This window comes from Emys orbicularis, chromosome 5 (genome assembly GCF_028017835.1).
Source record: "Emys orbicularis isolate rEmyOrb1 chromosome 5, rEmyOrb1.hap1, whole genome shotgun sequence".
Lineage (NCBI taxonomy): Eukaryota > Metazoa > Chordata > Testudines > Emydidae > Emys > Emys orbicularis.
Genome location: NC_088687.1, coordinates 12,149,502 through 12,171,227, shown reverse-complemented (window position 1 = coordinate 12,171,227; position 21,726 = coordinate 12,149,502). Strand labels below are relative to the sequence as shown.

Below are 21,726 nucleotides of genomic sequence, written 5' to 3'. Positions count from 1 at the left end.
TGAGAGTTGTTCATTAAGTATTTCTTGTGAATTTAGAACTGGTGAAAGGTGCCACCTCAAAGCCTGGGGATTGAAGTCCTCTCTATATACTCAGAACAGTTATAGTAGTAGCTTTGTAAACTCCCCTCTTTCTTGCAGAGCCCTGCCTTTAGGCCTCTGCACTGATCTAGAGGGGCCACCTCTAAGGCATTGTCTACACTAGGCAGCTTACAGAGCACAGCTGCACCAAGATCTCTCATGTAGCTGCTCTGTGCTCTCCCATTGACATAATTAAACCACCCCCGACGAGCGTGTCTCCCGCCAACATAGCACTGTCCACACCAGCGCTTATGTCAGTGTAACTTATGCCGCTGAGGGAGGTGTTTTTTACACACCCCTGAGCAACATCTGCTGAGATAAGTGATTGTGTACATATCCTAAGCCCTGGTCTACACTGGGGGGGGCGGGGGAATCGATCTAAGTTACGCAACTTCATCTACGTGAATAATGTAGCTGAAGTCGACGTACTTAGATCGACTTACCGTGGTGTCTTCACTGTGGTGAGTCGACTGCTGCCGCTCCCCCGTCGACTCTGCCTGCGCCTCTCACGGTGCTGCAGTACAGGAGTCAACGGGAGAGCGCTCGGGGGTCGATTTATCGCGTCTAGACTAGATGCGATAAATCGATCCCCACTGGATCGATCGCTGCCCACCGATCTGGCGGGTAGTGTAGACATACCCTAAGAGCGAGAGGGTAATTCAATCTCCTTTCTCATTTGGTCCTTCACTACTCTGTTTAGAGTGTCATTTATGGTGGTGGTTTCTGAGTGTTGCAGACATCAATCCACTGGAACCTGGACTGAAACCACTACACTATTTTCACACAGACCAACGAACACTATATTTTAACAACAGATTTAAATTTTAACTCACGAGGTATCTGGGCTTGTCTATATTACAAAAGATGTGATAATTTAACTAAATCTGTTTGAAATAGATCTCAGTTAAACTACTGATTGCCATATGTAGGGTTAGCAAGGATCAGGCTGGCAGTTTAGTCATGGTGAATAATAATGGTGACCTGACAGACAGTTGAACTGAATAAAATACATGCGGTTTTCCTTAAAAATAAAATAGTTGGGCTGGGAGTGCTCACTTCTGTTGACAGCTGAGAAGAAATATAATTTTTAAATAACAATTTTCCAGATCATATAGATGAACGAACAGTCTGCAATATTGTTGCACCTGAAAAGGATGTGGATGGATTCCATATTATCAACATTGGACGACTGTGTCTTGATCAACCTTCTGTAATACCTGCCACCGCTGCTGCTGTTTGGGAAATTATAAAAAGAACAGGTAGGAAACTAAATGTCTATTGAAATGCTCTGGAGAAGAAAAATGAATGCTGGCAAGAAGGCATATACAAAGATATTTACATGATAGAATACAGCAGGATGGATTGATTTAAATCAAAGCGATTTAAATAATCAATTTTAATCAGTAAGTAGGAAAGCTTGATTTAAATAAACTATTTCCTGAAGAAAGTCTGATTCTCATTAGTTGGTAACCTTTAAAACATGTTGAATTGCTACTAAATATAGCCTTTCACTAAATTTGGTGCTTCTTTTTGCTTACCAGGAGGATGCACTATATACATTTATTTAAGCGATTAGTTGAGCTTAACTTCTATTCATTGAGATTCTTAACTTTTACATATGTTATTATATTAGAAAATGAAGGATTATGCCTTTCTTATTTATTAGATGATGATTCGTTTTTTACTTGTGATTTGTGCCAAATTCTATTTAGATGGAAATTCAAATTCAATTAAAAATGAACAAAAACAGAATTTTTTTTTTTTAAATAAAGCTACCTTAAATGTGCTGGATGCATAAGAAAAAAAGTTTTAAATGTAAAACAAAGTTTTTCAAAACGTGTGATAAACTAACTGATTTATTAAACAAAGTAAATATTATCTGTAGTTTAGTGAATTGAACAGATTACTTCTGGTCACCATGTACTTCCAGATTTTAGAACTAGTAGATCCCATGCACTTTCACCAAGTTTTTATTCCTAGATCAGAAGAGGAAAAGAAGTTTTCCTTCTTTTTCAACTCCCAATTGATGTTTTAACTTTCAGTGAACTCATCATTGAATTTAACTAGTTGAATAAATTGAAATGAAATAAGTGTTCTCTCTGCATTGAAGTAGTGCAGTCTCTGAAGAGACTATTGCTGTCAAAAGTTGGTTTGGCATTTCAAAACTTGGCAGCAAACATGTACTGCTTCATATTATTTTTTTATGTTACAGTACTGGACTGAATGGAGAAGAAAGGATTAAAAGAATATTTAAAGAATAGTAAGATGGATGGAGCAGTATTCTGCAGATAGAATAAGATATTTAAAGCCAGTAGATGTACAATAAATTGAGCACAGAGACAATAGTCAAAACAATGTATTGATCTTTCATGATGTAATTTTATGGTCACCAATATATTTTGCATATTTTTGTAATATCATATGCAAGTACCTGTACTAGAGTTTATATGAACATCAATTTTAAGTAATGAAAGATAATTTAAGTGATAAATTGGATAAGTTCTGCAGAAAAATATAAAATTGAGGGCAAAAATTCCCTATTATGAAAATACCTATTTTAAAACTAAAATAGGAAAAAATATATTCAAGTTCAAGTGGTGAGGTTTTTTGGGTCTTTTAGACTAGCTGAATTATTTTTTATTTCGTTTTTCCCTGTAAGGAATACAAACATTTGGAAAAAATGTTGTTGTAGCTGGAAGATCTAAGAATGTAGGAATGCCTATTTCAATGCTTTTACATTCAGATGGAGAACATGAAAGGCCTGGAGGTATGTCCAAGAGTATTATGCTTTACTTTAATAACCTGATCAGTGAAGGTGCCCAGAATGAGAGAGAGGAAAAGGGGCGGGGGAAAAGAAAATGGAACATTTCATCTGTAGTACCATCACTTTATTTTTTTAGAATCATACTCAAACAATCTTTTCTGTGTTCCGAATATGTTTGGATTAATAATGTTTCCTTCCAGTTTCCATGCAGAAAACACCATGCTCGTAATCTCGTGAAAATATTTGTTCTTGTTAAATTTCCAGCTTAATTGTTTAAACTCTTGAGGTTCAGACTGTTTGGATAAGAATCTGAACTTTTGGATACTTATCCAAATTCAGCCCAAACTCTGCACTTCTGAGATTCATCAATCCCTACTTAAAATAAACATGTTCAATTTGGCCAGGAGGCAGTTGTCGTTTTTGGAACACAGCCTAGCAATCTTGTTAATGTATAGTTCCTAAGTTTACCTTGTTAGGTGCATAACCAATGATTTGAAATCTCTCTACTCACCAACAAATCTATTCCACACAAACACCGAACCAGTCTCCCAAGATAGATATTCCTCTGCGCTGAATCTGATGATAAGCACAACTGAAGCAGTTAGACAGTTGTCTCTAACAATGTATTGAGGAAGGGGTTGATTAAAACTAAATTAAATTTTCTATAAGAAATGTTGACCATAGAAATGTTTAAAATGATATGCAGTGACTTAATTTTTTATACATGTCCATACTTAGGACCTTACTGAAAGCTTGCTAAGAAACAGAACAAGAAGCAATGGTCTCAAGTTGCAGTGGGGGAGGTCTAGGTTGGATATTAGGAAACACTATTTCACTAGGAGGGTGGTGAAGCACTGGAATGGGTTACCTAGGGAGGTGGTGGAATCTCCATCCTTAGAGGTTTTAATGCCCGGCTTGACAAAGCCCTGGCTGAGATGATTTAGTTGGTGTTGGTCCTGCTTTGAGCAGGGGATTGGACTAGATGACCTCCTGAGGTCTCTTCCAACCTTAATATTCTATGATTCTATGAAACACAAATCTCGAAGCAGAAATGGTAGTTTGTTTCTAGCTCACAGTGTCAGTATGACAAACTGTCCATAATCCCAACTCTCCTTCTCTTCCTGTCTTCCTTGTCCCTTGTTTTTTCTGGGCCAATCACAATATTTCATCACCGAGAATAGTCTCAGCAACAACCATTTCATCTTGATTTCAAAGCTATGCGACAAATGCAGTTTGTCTTTCTCTCCCAAATAATTACATTGACTTAAATGGGACTATTCATGTATGGCCCTTAATTTGGACTTCATCTTACTGAGCGATAAGTATTAATTTACACAACTGATAAGGATCAAATCCTGAAAGGTGCTGAGCATCTCCTGAATTCCTGCTGCTACCATTGGCCTTAGGATCAGGCCCTCCCCTTTTGCCTCCGTATACCTAAGGCCCTGATTCAGCAAAGTACTTATACGTTCTTAACTTTAAGCACATAAATAGTTCCATTGACTTCAGATAAGGATGGGTTTTTAAGATATATTAATGAGAAAATGCATCTAAAACAAATCAACTTTGTTTGCTCCAATATAGCTTAAAACTGTTGACAATGATTAATTTTTCAATGTATTAAAATAGTATCTTCTGTCAGTCATGTTGTCACGGTTACAGGGCGAGATGCACGTTAGACCCCTTTTAATCTCTCTCAACTTGCACCACTTTGGGGAGAGGTTTAGCTAACTTCACCCCTTTCAGGTGAAACCTTGTGGTCCTACCGCTCTGAGACTTGATCTCTGGGCTTCAGTCTCCTGTTTACTAACCATGTAAACCCAAAAGATCCAACTGTGTTTGGCACCTGACAACTGTTTTCCTCTGGGAGCCTGAAACAGCTGCTGATTAAAGTGACTCAAAAATATTTTATTCAAAAGAAAGCATTGTTTATTCAGCCAAATGTACATAATTCACACAACAAAGGATAACAACAAAAACATTTATACGCATAGGTCTTTACCTACCCCGTAATCTTTCCTTGCAAGCTTTTGTAAGTTCCCTTCTGCCTGGCTGTCTCCATCTCTGGGTTGAGAGAGAGAGTCGATTTGCTGTGGTTTAGTGTGTCTCTGTCAGAGTCTTCTCCCCCCAGGCAGCTACTGACAACTAACTCTACCTCCTTCTTCCCTAAGCCAGCATCTTTAAGGTTTTAGCATCCCCTATGATCCTAGGTATGGAAGAGTAAACTTTGCCAGCCTAGTTGGAATCTAGCCCGGGGTATTTCCCAATTGATAGCTTCCTCATTGTTTCCACAAGGTGGTGTTCTCTGGACTGTACCTTATTTTTGCCACAGTTTCATTTCCCGTTGATTTTCCCCTAATAGCATCCTTTGATATAATTCTGTGGAGCCAGGCAGGGTGATATCACAGAGGTAAACTGAGGTACACATGATATTTAGAAAAAAATAATGCAGATACATCCCTCATTTTCCAAACTTGTATATTACTTTTAATTTTTTGTATATTCTTTTAAATTATTGGTATGTATATCTGACCCCTTTTGTAGTATACCATATTATTTAGGTTGTGCTTATCAACATTTATGAATGAAAACCAAAGTATCTTTTCATCTGAGACCTATAACGTTAACTCTTAGCCTGGAGGAATTTAGTTATGGTTCAATTTATGTCCCCCGTGAAAATAAGGGAAAATAAGGTTTATAATGGAATGACTGATGCTTCCTTAGTTATAGCGGCACTGATATGCCGCTATAATTGCAGAGTAAAAAGAATAACAAATGCTATTTAATTTTAAATAAGATATTACCCTATTGCAACATTGTTTTGATGTTAGAACTTCAGAAGTGTCATTTATAAATGAAGTAAAAATGGGTGTTGCTTAATTTCAGTCATGTTTAGTAGGAGTGTAGCGAAATGTATTATTAATATAATGAAATGTTGAAAGCTTCTTACTAATCATATAGTTGTTTTTTCCATGAAGCCTCTGTGGGAAAGTTAGTGTTTGGAACTTCTCTGTATGTTTGTGTAGTAATTATAGTCAGTGAAAAGCTTTGGGCTCAATCCTGCTCTCATGAAAATCAATGGGAATTTTGCCATTCATTGCCCCGGAAGAAGAATTAGTTCTCTTATATTGTTAGTTATGAGGTTTAAGGAAGCAGGACTAACTTTCCAAGTTCCCATCTACAATGCTGATCTAATTAGAGCAGTGACGTTTGATAGGCAAAACTACTGTACAGTTTTCTGGCTTCTATCAGCCAAGACTCAGAAGAATTAGTGATCTGAGACACTTTTTGTTTTATAATCAGAAAGAGAAATTGCTATGGAATTAGTTAGTAATGACCTGTTTCACAGCTTAGATATTCGGACCAGTTAAATACCTGTTTTCTTCACTTGTATTCAGGATTTGCCTCTGTTCTCCCATGCTTAGAATTGTTGATACAGTATTTAAATGAACCAGTTCTCCCAGTGTTTTCTTTGTAGCGACTGCCGTGTGAATGTATTTGCTCCAATGAAAGCTCGGCCTGCTTCCTGAGCATCCTATTACTTACTACTGTTGTCCTTTAGGCCCCTAACATGTAGCTTTACAAGAAGTGGAAATTTGGACAGATGACTAGGGAGGAGTATAAAAATATTGCTCGAGCATGCAGGGGTGTAATCAGGAAGGCCAAAGCACGACTGGAGTTGCAGCTAGCAAGGGATGTGAAGGGTAACAAGAAGGGTTTCTACAGGTACGTTAGCAACAAGAAGAAGGTCAGGGAAAGTGTGGGACCCTTACTGAATGGGGGAGGCAACCTAGTGACACATGATGTAGAAAAAGCTGAAGTAGTCAATGCTTTTTTTGCCTCAGTCTTCACAGACAAGGTCAGCTCCCAGACTGCTGCAATGGGCAACACAGTATGGGGAGGAGGTGAGCAGCCTTCAGTGGTGAAAGAACAGGTTAAGGACTATTTAGAAAAGCTGCACATGCACAAGTCCATGGGTCCAGATCTAATGCATCCAAGGGTGCTGAGGGAGTTGGCTGATGTGATTGCAGAGCCATTGGCGATTATCTTTGAAAATTCGTGGTGATCGGGGGAGGTCCCGGATGATTGGAAAAAGGCAAATATAGTGCCCATATTTTAAAAAGGGAAGAAAGAGAACCCAGGGAACTTCAGACTGGTCAGCCTCACTTCAGTCCCCGGCAAAATCATGGAGCAGGTCCTCAAGGAATCCATTCTGAAGCACTTGGAGGAGAGGAAGGTGATCAGGAACAGTCAACATGGATTCACCAAGGGCAAGTCATGGCTGACCAACCTGATTGCCTTCTATGATGAGATAATTGGCTCTGTGGATATGGGGAAAGCGGTGGATGTGATATATCTTGACTTTAGCAAAGCTTTTGATATGGTCTCCCACAGTATTCTTGCCAGCAAGTTAAAGAAGTATGGATTGGATGAATGGACTATAAGGTGGATAGAAAGCTGTCTAGAATGTCGGGCTTAACGGGTAGTGATCAACGGCTCGATGTCTAGTTGGCATCCAGTATCAAGCAGAGTGTCCCGGGGTCAGTCCTGAGGCTGGTTTTGTTCAACATCTTTATTAATGATCTGGATGATGGGATGAATTGCACCCTCAGCAAGTTTGCAGATGACACTAAAATGGGGGGAGAGGTAGATACGCTGGAGGGTAGAGATACGGTCCAGAGTGACCTAGACAAATTGGAGGATTGGGCCAAAAGAAATCTGATGAGGTTCAACAAGGACAAGTGCAGAGTCCTGCAGTTAGGATGGAAGAATCCCATGCTCCATTACAGGCTGGGGACCGACCGGCTAAGCAGCAATTCTGCAGAAAAGGACCTGGGGATTACAGTGGACGAGAAGCTGGATATGAGTCAGCAGTATGCCCTTGTTGCCAAGAAGGCCAACGGCATAATGGCTGTATTAGTAGGAGCATTGCCAGCAGATTGAGGGAAGTGATTATTCCCCTAGATTTGGCACTGGTGAGGCCACACCTGGAGTATTGCGTCCAGTTTTGGTTCCCCCACTACAGAAGGGATGTGGACAAATTGGAGAGATTCCAGCAGAGGGCATCGAAAATGATTAGGGGGCTGGGGCACATGACTTACGAGGGGAGGCTGAGGGAATTGGGGTTATTTAATCTGCAGAAGAGAAGAGTGAGGGAGGATTTGATAGCAGCCTTCAACTACCTGAAGGGGGGTTCCAAAGAGGATGGAGCCCGGCTGTTCTCAGTGGTGGCAGATGACAGAACAAGAAGCAAAGGTCTCAAGTTGCAGTGGGGGAGGTCTAGGTTGGATATTAGGAAACACTATTTCACTAGGAGGGTGGTGAAGCACTGGAATGAGTTACCTAGGGAGGTGGTGGAATTTCCATCCCTAGAGGTTTTTAAGGCCCGGCTTGACAAAGACCTGTCTGGGATGATTTAGTTGGTGTTGGTCCTGCTTTGGGCAGGGGATTGGACTGGATGACTCCTGAGGTCTCTTCCAACCCTAATATTCTATGATTCCATGAATCCTCCATGTACATTTGATATCCAGAACTGTGTAAAGTATTTGTAGCAAATAGTTTATTTGAGTAAATTAGTTCTTTGTCTGTTTGCAGATTTACTTAGATCAACAGACTTAAGCTAGTATGAACTTCTTTTTCAAGCTCATTTGATTAATGTTTTATGCAAATATCTTTCAGTCTATGGGATTGCTCACAGATTATAAGCAACTCCTATTCACCATCCATAATTCATTATTTATGCTGTGTGACTGGACATCTGAGTCCCAGGGCTGCTATTTTTGTTCCATGATTGGCTGTCTGAAACTTTTATATACAGGGGGAGGAATTGAAGCTGTTTAAGTCAGTTTCCAGATGACCATGCAAATGCTTCTGTCACAAAACTTTGCAACTATATATTTGCACAGGTATTTGTAAGACTTTTTCTTTCTATGAACGTTCTTGCACATGAAAGTTATTTGTATGAATATTTGTGAAAGACAAATGAAAGGGTTATGAATTACCACTGAAATACATCTATGGATTTTTATTCCAGCAAATGTTTGCAAATGCTGTTTTGCAGTATTCACTCAGCTTTCTGAAAACCCCCTCCTGGAAATATTTCCTGTTTCATTGTTTCACCCCAGAGGTACTTAAAAGCTATAATAACACTTCCTTTGCCGTCACCTTTTCTCAAAACATATCTTTAAATTCAGTGAGCCTTGCTTCATTGGGAAATCTTTTTCATGCCCCTTGAGCTAATTTGTCAAGTTCTGTACTCTTTCCAGAATTTGAATATCTCTGTAGACTCAATATTCATTTCTGTATTGTACACAATAGACTGTCATCCAACATTGCCTTCTAAAAGGGTAGCATTATCTTATATGGTCTTTAAATGTTCACCCTGCATATACTTTGTAGGACTTTATTTGCTTGTTTTATTTGTCAAGGATGAAGCCTCTACTTTCTGACTATTGTTACTAATAGGTCCTTTTCCTCCTGTGTCTCTGTGCATAATGTACTATTCAACATATAAGTGGCTTTTTCATTGGCTCTCCTTTGAAGCAGGATTTCATATTTATGAACATTGGGGAAATGAAGCAGGGGAACAAGGCAGCGGACCCAGCCAAAAGCTTCACCCAACCACTGAATAGAATCCATTTTTTTTGGTATAGCTTGATAAAGGAGATCACCATCATGCCCTTGGCTCCTCCTCACATTCCCCCTCCCCTAAAATTCAACCACAGTATCTGCTCCCAACTTGTGCCTCCAACCTACTCTTCCCCCCCCCCCCCCCCATGTTGAGACTCCCAACATGCTCTTGGCTGGCAAAGATACAATGTGCTGCTTTCCTCCCAGTCAAATGTATTGTACTTCTAGAGAGGTGTCTTTGTATTTTTATAGGCTAAATTATCTATTCTTCTAGTCAAAGCATCCGTAACAAAACAAGTGCGGGAATGAAAGGAAGATGGATGTGTAGGTGTGTAACAGGGCTTTTGCCAACCCAAAAGCTGGCCGTAACTTGGGAATTGGGTGACTTATTAGAGGATGAATGAATTAAAGATGCTTCTATCAGTTTAACCCTTATTTGGCTTGATAGGAGCTTTGTAGACGATCCAAAAGTTGTCTTTGTAGGCTCGATTTCCATCCCTATTTAATCAGTCTTTATAAAATGGTTGAATTACAGACACAAAGGGCTAGATTCTGCCCTGTGTTGTGACCCCTGTATGATGGCTCTGTGGAAAGCTCCCAGTCTTAGAAGGAGGGGATTCCCTAGAGGCATATAGCCAGCAGAACTTATACAGCCCCTGTCATGGTGGAATGGAGCTCTGCACTTCAGCCACACTGGAGTGCTAGGTGGCTCTGTGGGGAGTCATTGCGGCTGAGCATATTTAGAGCAGCCCCTGCTGTAGCCTACTCTGGGAGGTGCAAAAGAAGTGTACAGCCACCTTTGTACTTATGAGGTGCCCGCAACCTCAGCTCAGCCGCAGCCCAGGTGAATCAGGGCCCAGGTGAGAGGGAAATGATAAAACAAGGGAAGTGTTTTGTTGGTTTCCTCAAAACACTCCGTTTACACGTACTATAATACACATAATACACATACTATACACAAAAGAACTTCACTTTGTTTTATAACCAAAGATGTGACTACTGTTGCAGATTACAAATATCTATTATACTTACATGTTTGTAATCTGCAACAGTAGTCACATCTTTGGTTATAAAACAAAGTGAAGTTCTTTTATGTATACTATGTGTATTATTTACTGCATTGTAGTCAAGTTACCCAATGCTCAGATAATGGACAACATTCTTGTAATCCCTGAGAGCAAGGAGATAGTTGCTAAGGGAACCTTCATTGGATTTTCTATTATTAATTCTAATTGTGGTGAAATGATCTAATGGAATAAATCTTTTTTTAAAGCGTTCATGTTTCCTGGTTACATTAAGAGTTATAATTTGCATCATACAATGTTTGAACCTACCCTCATAAACCAGCTACCTCTTACCATCTGACTTCTAAAAAGTAAGATACTAGTCAGAATTCTTCCCTCATTCTGATCCCGACTTCCCTGCAAATCAAAAACCTCACAGGGTTATGTCCCAAGACCATCCCACCAATGATGCCCCACCTAGCATACGGTAACCTGTTGTTAAGGAGCATCTGGAATCCAATACACATCATTTTGGCTCAGAGTAATTGATGATGATGAGTGAGGAGAAAAGAAAAAAAGCTTGACTTTCAGATCTCACGGAGGGCTTGAAGGTCTAACATTTTTTAAAATGCATATTTTTACTTATAAAATTAAGAATTTTATCTGAAATCAGCGAAGGGCAATAAGCATCTAATCCCACAGTGTCATTTTTGCAGCCACTGGTTAGAGCAGAACCACACTTTAAACATTTATGACCTCTTGATGGAACAGCCCTCTGTTCCTTGCCAAATCTCACTAAACCACTGTATTTCTTCTGAGCGGTTCTTTCTCTGACAACAATGATCCCTCCTCCACCAATAAGGGCAAAGGTGAAAAGTAAGTAAAAATAGTCACCCTCAGTTTCTCCTAAGAATAAGACATCTACCCCCAAACAAACCCACACACCTTCAAAAGAAACTTTAAAAGGTTTTCCTCTTCCTCCTAAGAACCCAGTGAGTACAATAAATACAAATCCTCAAACAATGACTCTTTGAGGAACGTTAAATTGGATGGCATCAATAATCTGATTAAATTATTTTCTATGGATTTACAGGCTTGTCTTAAAGCTGAAAAAGTTGGGGACACGGAGGGATCTTTCTAGATGCTGAGAGGAGATACAGAACTTGTCTAGCTTTATCTGATCAGGATTAGGTTGTATCGGAGGTCAGAGATGTTCCTGATGAGGAATCCCCCATATCTAAAAGTTTTGATAAATTGATACAAATTCTTTACAGACATATCACAATTATGGGGCTCTTTTCCTGTGCTGGATTCAACTATACTGATATGTTTCTAGAAGTCCTTCTGTCCTGCAGATGGCAACACCTTCCTATCTGATCCCTCTGGCAGGAAAGTTGATGCTGGCCTCAGAAAGGAAATCGTATTCTTCTCTAGAACAGGGGTTCTCAAACTCCATTGCACTGCGTCCCGCTTCTGACAACAAAAATTATTACATGACCCCAAGGGGTCCAAAGCCTGAGCCCCACCGTCCCGGGCGGGGAGGCCAAAGCCGAAGCCCAGGGGCTTCAGCTCCAGGCAGGGGGCCTGTAACCTGAGCCCCGCCACCCAGGGCTGAAGCCCTTGGGCTTTGGCTTTGGTGCTGGGCGGTGGGGCTCGGGCTTTGGCCCCGCCCCCAGGCCCCAACAAGTCTGAGCCAGCCCTGGTGACCCCATTAAAATGGAGTCCCACCCCCTTTGGGGTCCTGACCCACAGTTTGAGAACCGCTGCTCTAGAAACCAGGCTGCAATCCTAACTCTATTTGCAGGCTGGTGGAGTGATTCTGCAGGAGCACACAAAAAGCCTTAGTCAGCAAAATCTTTTCCTCCAAGTTTATTCTTGAAGTTTAGGTAATGGTGTATAGAAAAAATATATGTATGGTATTTTAACCTAACCACAAAATAAACAGAAAAGCTCCCTACTTTGAGGTTCATACAAGTCCCGTGATAACTGCTGTGGATGTGAAGCCCATTCTTCAATGCAGCTGCTAGTTCTTTGGCTTTAGGGATTGCCTAAGGACAAATCCTTCCTCAGAAGTTCTAGGGAAAGCCTGTAATGTTCATCCTAAGAAGCTGATTAAGTTTCCAGCCTACTCTTGACTTTGCAGAATCTCTGGCCAACAATATAATAGCTCAAAAGGCTGTGTGATTATGTGCATGAAGGAAAGGTATTTTTTTCTAAACAAGCTGGCATTTCCTCTCCTCAGAGGAAGTTTCTTTGGTGAAAGTTGGTGTGGAAGGACTTTTCAGCTTTATAAAAGTCTTCCTTTCTAAAATCTTAATGAGAACTGTACCCATATTTGCTGTTGCAAAGGTGGCTCTTTTTTCAGAGATCCCCTATTAGATACACATCTATGTTTCTTGGCTCTGGATTCCATAATGTCAGGTCTATATTTCCCCTCCCTTGACTCTTTTCCCTAAGGGAATGGAAACTGATAACATCAGTTTCTAATTGCTGTCTCATGGACATTTCCTCCTCTGTGGCTTTGTCCCTTTTGATCTCCCCATCAGTCCAGAAAAGAAGGCAGGTCTACAGCACTGCATCTCTGGTATTGCAGTTTTAGCCCAGAACTGGAAGGTAGGCATGCTACCCTGTTCTTCACAGTTCATTTGAAGTTTAAGGATACCAAGCAATGATGTAAAATAGCTGAATTCTTTTGTTTTTTACAAGAAATTTGAGATCAGTGGCGGCAGCAGCTCAGCTGGGGCATTACTTATGCTCGGAGGAGTTGTGTTACACATTCCAGTAGCTCCACAGCATTATCAATTCCTGCCCTTGGTGGAATGATTAGTACCAGCATAAAGCTCTTCCATTCGGGATAGCATCTACACCTCAAGCTGTTTTCCAGAGTCTAGATTGTTCTGGCAATGTGAGGCATTCAGTGCTCTCTCCTGAAATCTCAGCAATAATGGATCAATGCAGACAATCTGGAGCCTATTATTTATATCAATGAACCCATAGCATTTCCTAAGAGGAGATCTGGTTCTTCTGCAATTTGGGTGGAAAAAATAAATTAACTATAAAAGAGGTTCATCTCATATAAGCATCTCAATATGCAAGCAGGTTGGCTAAAGTATCCATTCACTTATGTGAGAGAGAGATCCTTGAAGAAGATAAACTTTTGCCATCTAAACAACCAGTGGAATTGCTCCCTCATTAATTTTTTTTGTGCCAATGATAATCAGTAAGTTGAAAGATATGAGAGCAGATTTCCAGAAAGAATAACATCTCCTTTCTGTTTCCACCATACCTGGTTTGTGCATTTCCTTTCATTTATTGATCCCTAAGATGCTAAGGGAGGAAAATGTAGCCTTAAGTAACCTCAAGGCCTATAGGATTCTTGACAAGAATGATTGGGGGTGTTGCTGTCACAGCAGACCTATTAGCTAAGAGATTATAGAAGAATGGTCCAGCTAACACCCAGAGTCAGCTGCAGCCAGGCTCTTCATCCTTAGAGCCTGAATTTGAGTACGGAAAGTTGCTGCCCTCCCTTTGACCCCTTATGACCTTTTCTGTCTATCTCCTGTCACTTAGAATTGTGTTTCAGCCAGCCAACCATCCAGGTTTTTTTCCCCAGGGACCCCATCAACAAAGAGCCTCAGTGCTGAACAGTTAGATCAGATCTGCATGCTGGTGTCCAGAGGGTACTTTGTAGGGGATGCACCCTTTCCAGTCTCTATGAGTCTATGCCTGTTTGTTTCCTTTAGCTTATTTGGTTTTATTTTTTCCTTGTTTGTTTTTAACTTTGGTTATGGATAAGCTTTAACAGATAGGTGGGTTTTGCAACAGCTTTTTAAATTCTCTCAGTGTAACCTCCTCTGGTCCACTGATTCAATGAAGCTGTTCCCACACTCTGGGTGTCTCCCTGCTGCCAATTACTGTAGTATTCATGATTCATTTCTCTTGTGGGAGAGCACATAAAGTACAGGCATATGCTGGAAGAGGGAGTGACCTTCACAGTAGGGTGGATACATGAAGGATGGATAGGGAAGAAGAACAAAGAATCCAGTGAGGGCACAGTTTGAAGGTATAGGAAGAAAAGTGTAGCAATGAGATGAGGTGCAGATTTGGTCAATAATAGATGTTCCTGAGGTGTCAGAGCAGATGGCAGGGACTGAAATAGTGAAAATTGTAATGTAAAATTTTAAGAGGAGACAATGTGCCAAGGGACCTGAGATGGATGGAGGGTGAAAAACATGGGGTGAAACAGGTTCAGGATATGCAGGGAAGACAGCAAAGAGAAAGAGAGCTGGTATCAAGCTCAGGGCCTGGAAAGAGTCTCCTTTGCTGATTGTTACCTTCATTGCTTTCCCAATTATCTCCTCCTTGCTTTTGGAAGACAACAAGGAAGCTTGGTCCCCATGCTCACAAACCTCCTTGATTTGCATGATGGGCTACTCTCAGGTACCCCACAATTGTACGATTTTTCATATCTAGTGTTACGCACCACAGAAGAACTGTCCTTGCCTAAATACATACACCCATGCAAGGGCAGGTCTCCAGAGCTTCTGAGTTTGCCCAAAAGACTGTAGGCCTCCATTTGCCATGCATGAAAACTCTTCCTATGGTCTCTGGCACAGATGAGTGATCAGCTCTTTGTTTAACAGCAAGTAACAGGAGATGGTGGAACAAGACTTTTCTGCATCTGCAATGAAAGAAAAGCAGAAATGGAGATTTGGGAGACATTTTCCTTTCTACTTTTTTTGGCATCCATATTAATGGAATAATATGTGTCTGAGCAGTGTGAGATGAGCTATCTTTGCGCTTCTCCTGGGGTTTAGGAGAAGAAGGCATAGGACAGCCAAGATACGTCACTTGATAATACCATATGATTTGGTCTGGCTAATTTCTTCCCCTAATGACAGGCATTCTCAAGTCTGTCTAATAGGAATTTTACCAGATACACAAATAGTGACAGTGTTGTTAATTGTTTGGGGCATGTATGTTTCTTAAAAAAAACCTCTCCTCTCTGAAATCTGCTAGGGCCACTGCAATCAACAGTGATATTCCATGTGCTGGCCCCCAACGTGAAACTAATGGTAGCCACTGGCAGAGCTTTGTAAGCAGAAAATCCTTGGTGGTAGACTTCCATATTGCTGTCTGAGCTCCCAGGAATCCCCATGCAATCCAAGCTCTGTTGTGGATAGAACGGAGGCAGAGCCATAGATGTCTCCTTCCTGCATGATGAACCGTTTTCAAATCTGAGGGGAAATATCAATAAGAATGAATCTGCTCCAGTTAACATTAATTACCACTCGTTGCCCTTTTTGTATATTCAAACCTCTCCAAAACATACATTGAAAACTAAACTCTGACCTGCGGGAAATGCAGAGATGTGAAGGTAACTCTGCTGTTGCCTCAGGTTGTAGACATAGAGAAGTCCATAGTCTCCCTCAGAATTTGTGCCACAGAATGGCAGGAGAGGTGTATAGTTGGCACAGAGAGAGATGAATGGCCAAGGGCATATGAGGAGAAAGTTATAAACATAGTCCCCTTACATCCAGTGTTTTAGGTTGTGATAAGTGAAGGGGTCTTATAATGCTATACTCATATCACATTTAGTAAGATAGATTCATGAGGCCAGATTCATTCCCATGTAATTCCATGAAACTCAGTGATGTTAACCCAGGAAGGAATTTAGTCCACACTGTTAAACTGCACTGGGTTATGCTTTTGAAGGATGGGAGTAATGTGGTTGCACTTCTTAGTAAGTGTGGGAAGGCAAGCAATCGCATTCTGCATATGCTGAAAAAGAGTGTCCGATCATAACAAAGAAATATATCTGATGTGTCAGATCATAAGACAGGAATTTATTTGATCGAATGTGTGTCCTTAATATACCAAAATCTAATGAATCATTTCCGCATGTTAATAAATACTTTGTGGGAGTTTTATAAATGGCAATTAATTGTGAATATTGTACATTACAGGTGATGCTACAGTGACAATTACTCACAGATATACTCCAAAAGAACAGCTGAAGATCCATACCCAACTAGCTGACATTATAATAGTAGCTGCAGGTAATACTAAGTGTCCTTAATACTAAAGTGGCAAATATTAAAAACTCACCAGGTGCTTGGTTTCTACAACGGTGGGGCCATTAGCTGTTTTAAATGTGTTAACTAAGTGGGTTGTGATCATGCTTGCTGAGGGTGCTTCAGTGGGTCTGTTGTTTTGAGTAAGGAAAGAGATTTGGCCCTCAGTTCTTGCCCTTCATATTTGCAGATTCATAAACTAGTTTCTCATCAGGTATGACACCTTCCCCTTAGGGAAGCTTAAGGATGAACTCAGGAATGGAAACCAGTCAGTGCACAGCTTATACAGGTATAATTATATAAACTAAAACATTTTCTGTACTGTACAAAAATGGTGAGTCATTCTGCTTCTGACAGTAGGGTTTCCTTAAATCAGCTGGAGGCCATGCTCAGGTAACAATAGTGTCTTTCTTTTGCTATTAGAATTAAGGGCAGTCTTGGCAAATTAAATGCGGTTGTTTTGGTATTATGTATGTGTTGTTCATCCTTGTTTTGTACAATTGCAGTATAAAGAGGTAAATGGAAGAATGGGCTGTTGAAAGAATGGATTTTCTATAATTAGTAACTGGAAAGTTCAGTGGTTTGATATTACTGGAGATATGTAGACAGAAATACTTGTGTTTTGATTTGGCCTTTCTTTACTAAATAAAGAACTAATCAGAGTTCCAACTTCGGATGGCAAATGTTGCTTTAATGGCATTTTTAATATACATCCTAACAACATTAGAAACAAGTTTGGCCAATGTCTATGCAGTTCTTCTATTATTTTTTTTTCACAGTGGTCATTCGAGCTCCTCTTGCAGTACACAGAATTTGTGTCATTTCGCCTCCCCCATCACTCCTCCACACTCCAACCCCCAAGCCTTGCTAACTGCCTTCCAGGGGAATAGGGATGGGGATGGTTTACTCTGAGGCTTATCATTTCTGTTCAAGTATGAAGTGAGGTGCTGCTTTCCCTGACAGGCTAAATGCACTTCTTCACATGCCAGCTTAGGAGCAAGAAAACAAGCTCAGGTCTTGAGCTCAGATCTCCTACATGGTGATTACTAGACTGTGCACTTAACCAGAATTCACAAATTGTAAGTGGAAAATAATAAAGGATGTGGAATCATTTTCTTTAGCATGTCTGTGTAGATAAATGCTTCTTAGTAGTTCATCAGAACTTACTGTCAGGGTTTAATCACAGCTTCTGAACAGAGTTAGTTGTTGGCTATGCTTGCAGTTAAACTGCGTTCAGTACCAATTCAGCAATACCTGTTCCTTACACTTTTTCTTCATGTCACTTCTTAGAACAGTGATTCTCAAACATTTGTACTGGTGACCCCTTTCACATAGCAAGCCTCTGAGTGTGACCCCCCCCCTTATAAATTAAAAACACTTTTTATATATATATATATATATATAAAACACCATTATAAATGCTGGAGGCAAAGCTGGGTTTGGGGTGGAGGCTGACTGCTCGCGACCCCCCACATAATAACCTCACGACCCCCTGAGGGGGTCCCAACCCCCAGTTTGAGAACCCCTGTGTTACAGGAACACAATACAACACTCATTACACAATACGAGATCTATCTGGGCTAGATTGTGCAAAGTACACACAGCCCTGTATTGGGTGTGGCGTGGAGTTGCACAGCCCCAGTGGAAGCTCAGGGAGAGATAGTGCCTCAGGAAGGCATAATCCCTTTAAGTTTCCCTGAGTTCACAGGAACTGTGCAGACTGCATCTTTCTCTGGGATGGTGCAATATTCTCACTGATGTGCCTGGCTTGCTCTGCTGCTAGGATGAAGGGAGTTCAGGGCATGAACCTATTTCCTCCCCACCCCATTTGTGGCAGGGCCGCAGTTGTGACAGGCCTGTATGTGGGAAGTGCCAGCAGGAGGCGGCTCCTAACACATCTATAGAAGGCCCACTTGCAGGCTGGCCCCCAGTTTGACTCCTTTTCTGCAATAAATGCTACTCATGATGCAATCCTCTATCTTCATTTTAATTGTTAGTTTTTGAAGCCTGCATTTTATCAAGCCAATGGTTTATTCAGTTCCTCAAGTGTTCTTATTTCAGATTTCTTGCGGAGAAGGGCTCTGCCTAAATTGTGAGTTTGAAAAAATAGATAATTAGCTTTTTCTGCAAAACCTACACATTTAAGAATTTCCCACATATTAGAAGTAAAGCATGTTAGGAGACAGCGATCTCCTAGCAGTTGATATACAAAGGAGGCTTTGGTAAATCACAGAATCCTAGAAATGTAGGGTCTGAATCTAGTCCAGCCCTCTGCGCTGAGGCAGAATTAAATAACTTTATTAATTTTGTTGTGGGGGAGGGTGATTTTTTTATTTAGTTTAAATATTACTCTATTAATGAGGCATGTTCTCAAACCTTTTTATAAAGGATTTAGCTGTGCAACTCCTGTTAGCTTTAATAAGAGTTGTAGAGTATGCCTTTATCCCTATGCCACTCAGATAATTTCCCCCATAAAATTGTGGAGTTGTCCTATTATCAGTACAACTTCCAGTTTATTGTGCAACAGTTTGATGAAATAGACATAGGCCAGCACCTCTCAACATTATTGGAAAGTATATTAGAAAATTTGCCTCTCTCAACACTTTTCAATCTCATCTATATACAATATAGAGAGAGAAATGTTGTATCACCTCTCTCATACAGCAGTCCCTTTCTCCCCTAAAACTGCTTGCATCCAGAAACACTCACTTTTGCTTTCTATTCTCCTGCCCCCCACAGCTCTCTCAAACCATTCCTGCCTGTGACCCAGCTAGTGGGAGAGGAGAAACCTATTACAATATATATCTCTGAGGGGTACTGCAGATGTTCCGTTTTAGAGTATTAGAATGACCATATTACTAAAGAGTAGCAGCGTCAAGTGAGTGAAGGTGTCCCCATAACTCATGAAGCAAGACTGTATTTTATTTTAAAGATGGAATGTCTTCTCATTTAAAAAGCGGGGGGTTCTGTAATGTAATAGGTAAGAAAATGTGGAAATGGCTTTGAGTGGTTTGAGTGTTATTCTGATTAGATCATGTAAAATATAATACGTAGGTAATGTACAAGTATTTCTATACTTTATTCCTCAATAGCACATAATGGTTTAGTGTCATATAGTATTTGTCTTAACAGTTGAGGGAACTGTTAATTAACTATTTGCCTAGCCAGAAGTGAGCTGATGTCTAGTCAGATCTGTTGTGATTGTCTCTAAAGCCATAGCAATAAGTTACATTAAAAATATAAAATGCTATAAAGTTTATTTAAATATTGGAACACAGTTCAAAAAGATGGCACTAAAATTCTGTTCGTGAGAGGTAGGGCTTTTCTCTGCATCAAAGAGAATTGTTGAAATGGTTCAAAGAGTTTATGTTGGATTTTAGCAGAGCCTGGAGGCCAGATTAGAGCAGTCATCTCTCTGCACAAGCCTGGGTGTTAAAATCAAGCCCCTTCCGATGAGGATCCTTGCAAAGAAGAAAGTCTTTGTGGACCATTCCTGCTCCCATTGACATCAAAAGAGTTTTGCTGTTGTCTTCAATGGGAGTAAGATCAGGATGAATGTGTGTCTACAAAGAGGTCACCCTTATACTTACCAATTACTTTGGCTAACAACCTTGGTATTTGCAGAATTCTAGTTACTTCCTCTCATGATTATAAGGAAATTTAGCTAAAACTGCAAATACTGAGATAACTTTCCATTCTATTCTGGTTCTTATACCACATTCATCACCGTGGTATCTTCCAGTATAGTGTTTTAAGTGATGTAACTATCATCTGTCATGTGTGGTTTTCTCTTTCTCCCATCTTCTCTGTGAGCTGAGGGGAATTATGTGAGTTTTTCTTTTTATGTGTATTAAGTTGTTTTTATTAGTGGTGGCTGGTTGAAGACATGCACCGTGCGCTTGAGTTAGGTTGGAATTTCTCATTTGCTGAGGGCTTCACGCTCAGGTTAACTGCACTGCTATAGTCCAGCTAGAAGTTGATGAAAGTATGTTTTACTGAGGCCAGGTCATCATCCATCAGGATGGGATGCAATCTCCTAACTAGCCATAGGTAGTAGAATTATTTATTAGTGTTATTATGGAGTTGCTTAGCATCAGCAAGGAATCCTAGAGCACTCCTAAAATGTGGACTGACTAACCAATTGTGGGTGTGTATCTTCAATCAAAAGAGACTGTTTCATAACTACAAGCTTCTCTGCGTTTACTTCTGCCAGCAGCATAACCTCCACTTGCTCAGGTTCAACCTCAAGCAGTTGTTCTTCATCCATGAACTGATCTCAGTCAAGTACTGGGTTAGCTTGTGACAGTGGTGTTTTCATATGTAGTGAAAGATAGATAGATTTGTGTGTCACCTGCATATCTTGAGTCCACAATGTCTTGTTAGATCTCCTAGTGGCTGCATGTAGATGTTGAACAGTTGCAATATTTTATCTGCTTCTAGAATAGTAAAATTTGTGTCAGCAATGTTACGTAAACAGTTTTTTACACTGTTCAGGTAAATGGTTGGAATGTCAAGTATTTAACAATTAAATAAATGGAAAATCAAAGAATCCAATGATGTGCTGTAGAAATAGGATCTTACATAGCCTAATTGAAATTATTTGCTCACTGTAGACACCTCCTCTTGACATCAACTTTGTTTCTGACCCTCAAAATGTAGTTAAAACCATAGTGTTTTCTGTGTATCAGAAGTATGACAAAGATGCTGAAAAAATAAACCCAATTTTTTCCTGCCTTTTCTATAATTAAGAGCAGATTATTTAGTTCTGTATCTGGCTGTGTTAATCAAATATTTCTTGATGATTTCAGGTATTCCAAAGTTGATTACAGCTGATATGGTTAAAGAAGGTGCAGTTGTGATTGACGTAGGCATCAACCATATCCACGACCCTCTGACAGGGAAAACCAAATTAGTAGGGGATGTGGACTTTGAAGGTAAGAAAAATACCCCTTCTGATATAAAAGGACTGGATAAGTTGGGTTTAAGGTATTTGATTATTTTTAAAATGAGATGGTTAAATTAATTTGTCAAATCAAATCTTTTCTCACCTGAAGAAGTGTATTGAAGAAGCAAGAAGTTGTATCTAAGCTTAATACATACTCTATTAAAGAGCCCAAGTATGATTGTTTTTAAAGGAAACTGGGACGTATAATTATAAAATGCATGCCAGCACTGA

At 40.1% G+C, this 21,726-nt stretch overlaps 1 protein-coding gene across 1 annotated transcript in view; it reads left to right on the top strand.

Annotated features, from left to right (window-relative positions):
* Positions 1-21,726, top strand: part of MTHFD2L (methylenetetrahydrofolate dehydrogenase (NADP+ dependent) 2 like) — a 65,985-nt gene that overhangs the window by 35,519 nt on the left and 8,740 nt on the right. The window contains exons 4-7 of the mRNA XM_065405331.1: positions 1,185-1,337; positions 2,738-2,845; positions 16,443-16,535; positions 21,359-21,484. Of these exons, the coding sequence (XP_065261403.1) occupies positions 1,185-1,337; positions 2,738-2,845; positions 16,443-16,535; positions 21,359-21,484 (480 nt within the window). The remainder of the gene's footprint in view (positions 1-1,184; positions 1,338-2,737; positions 2,846-16,442; positions 16,536-21,358; positions 21,485-21,726) is intronic.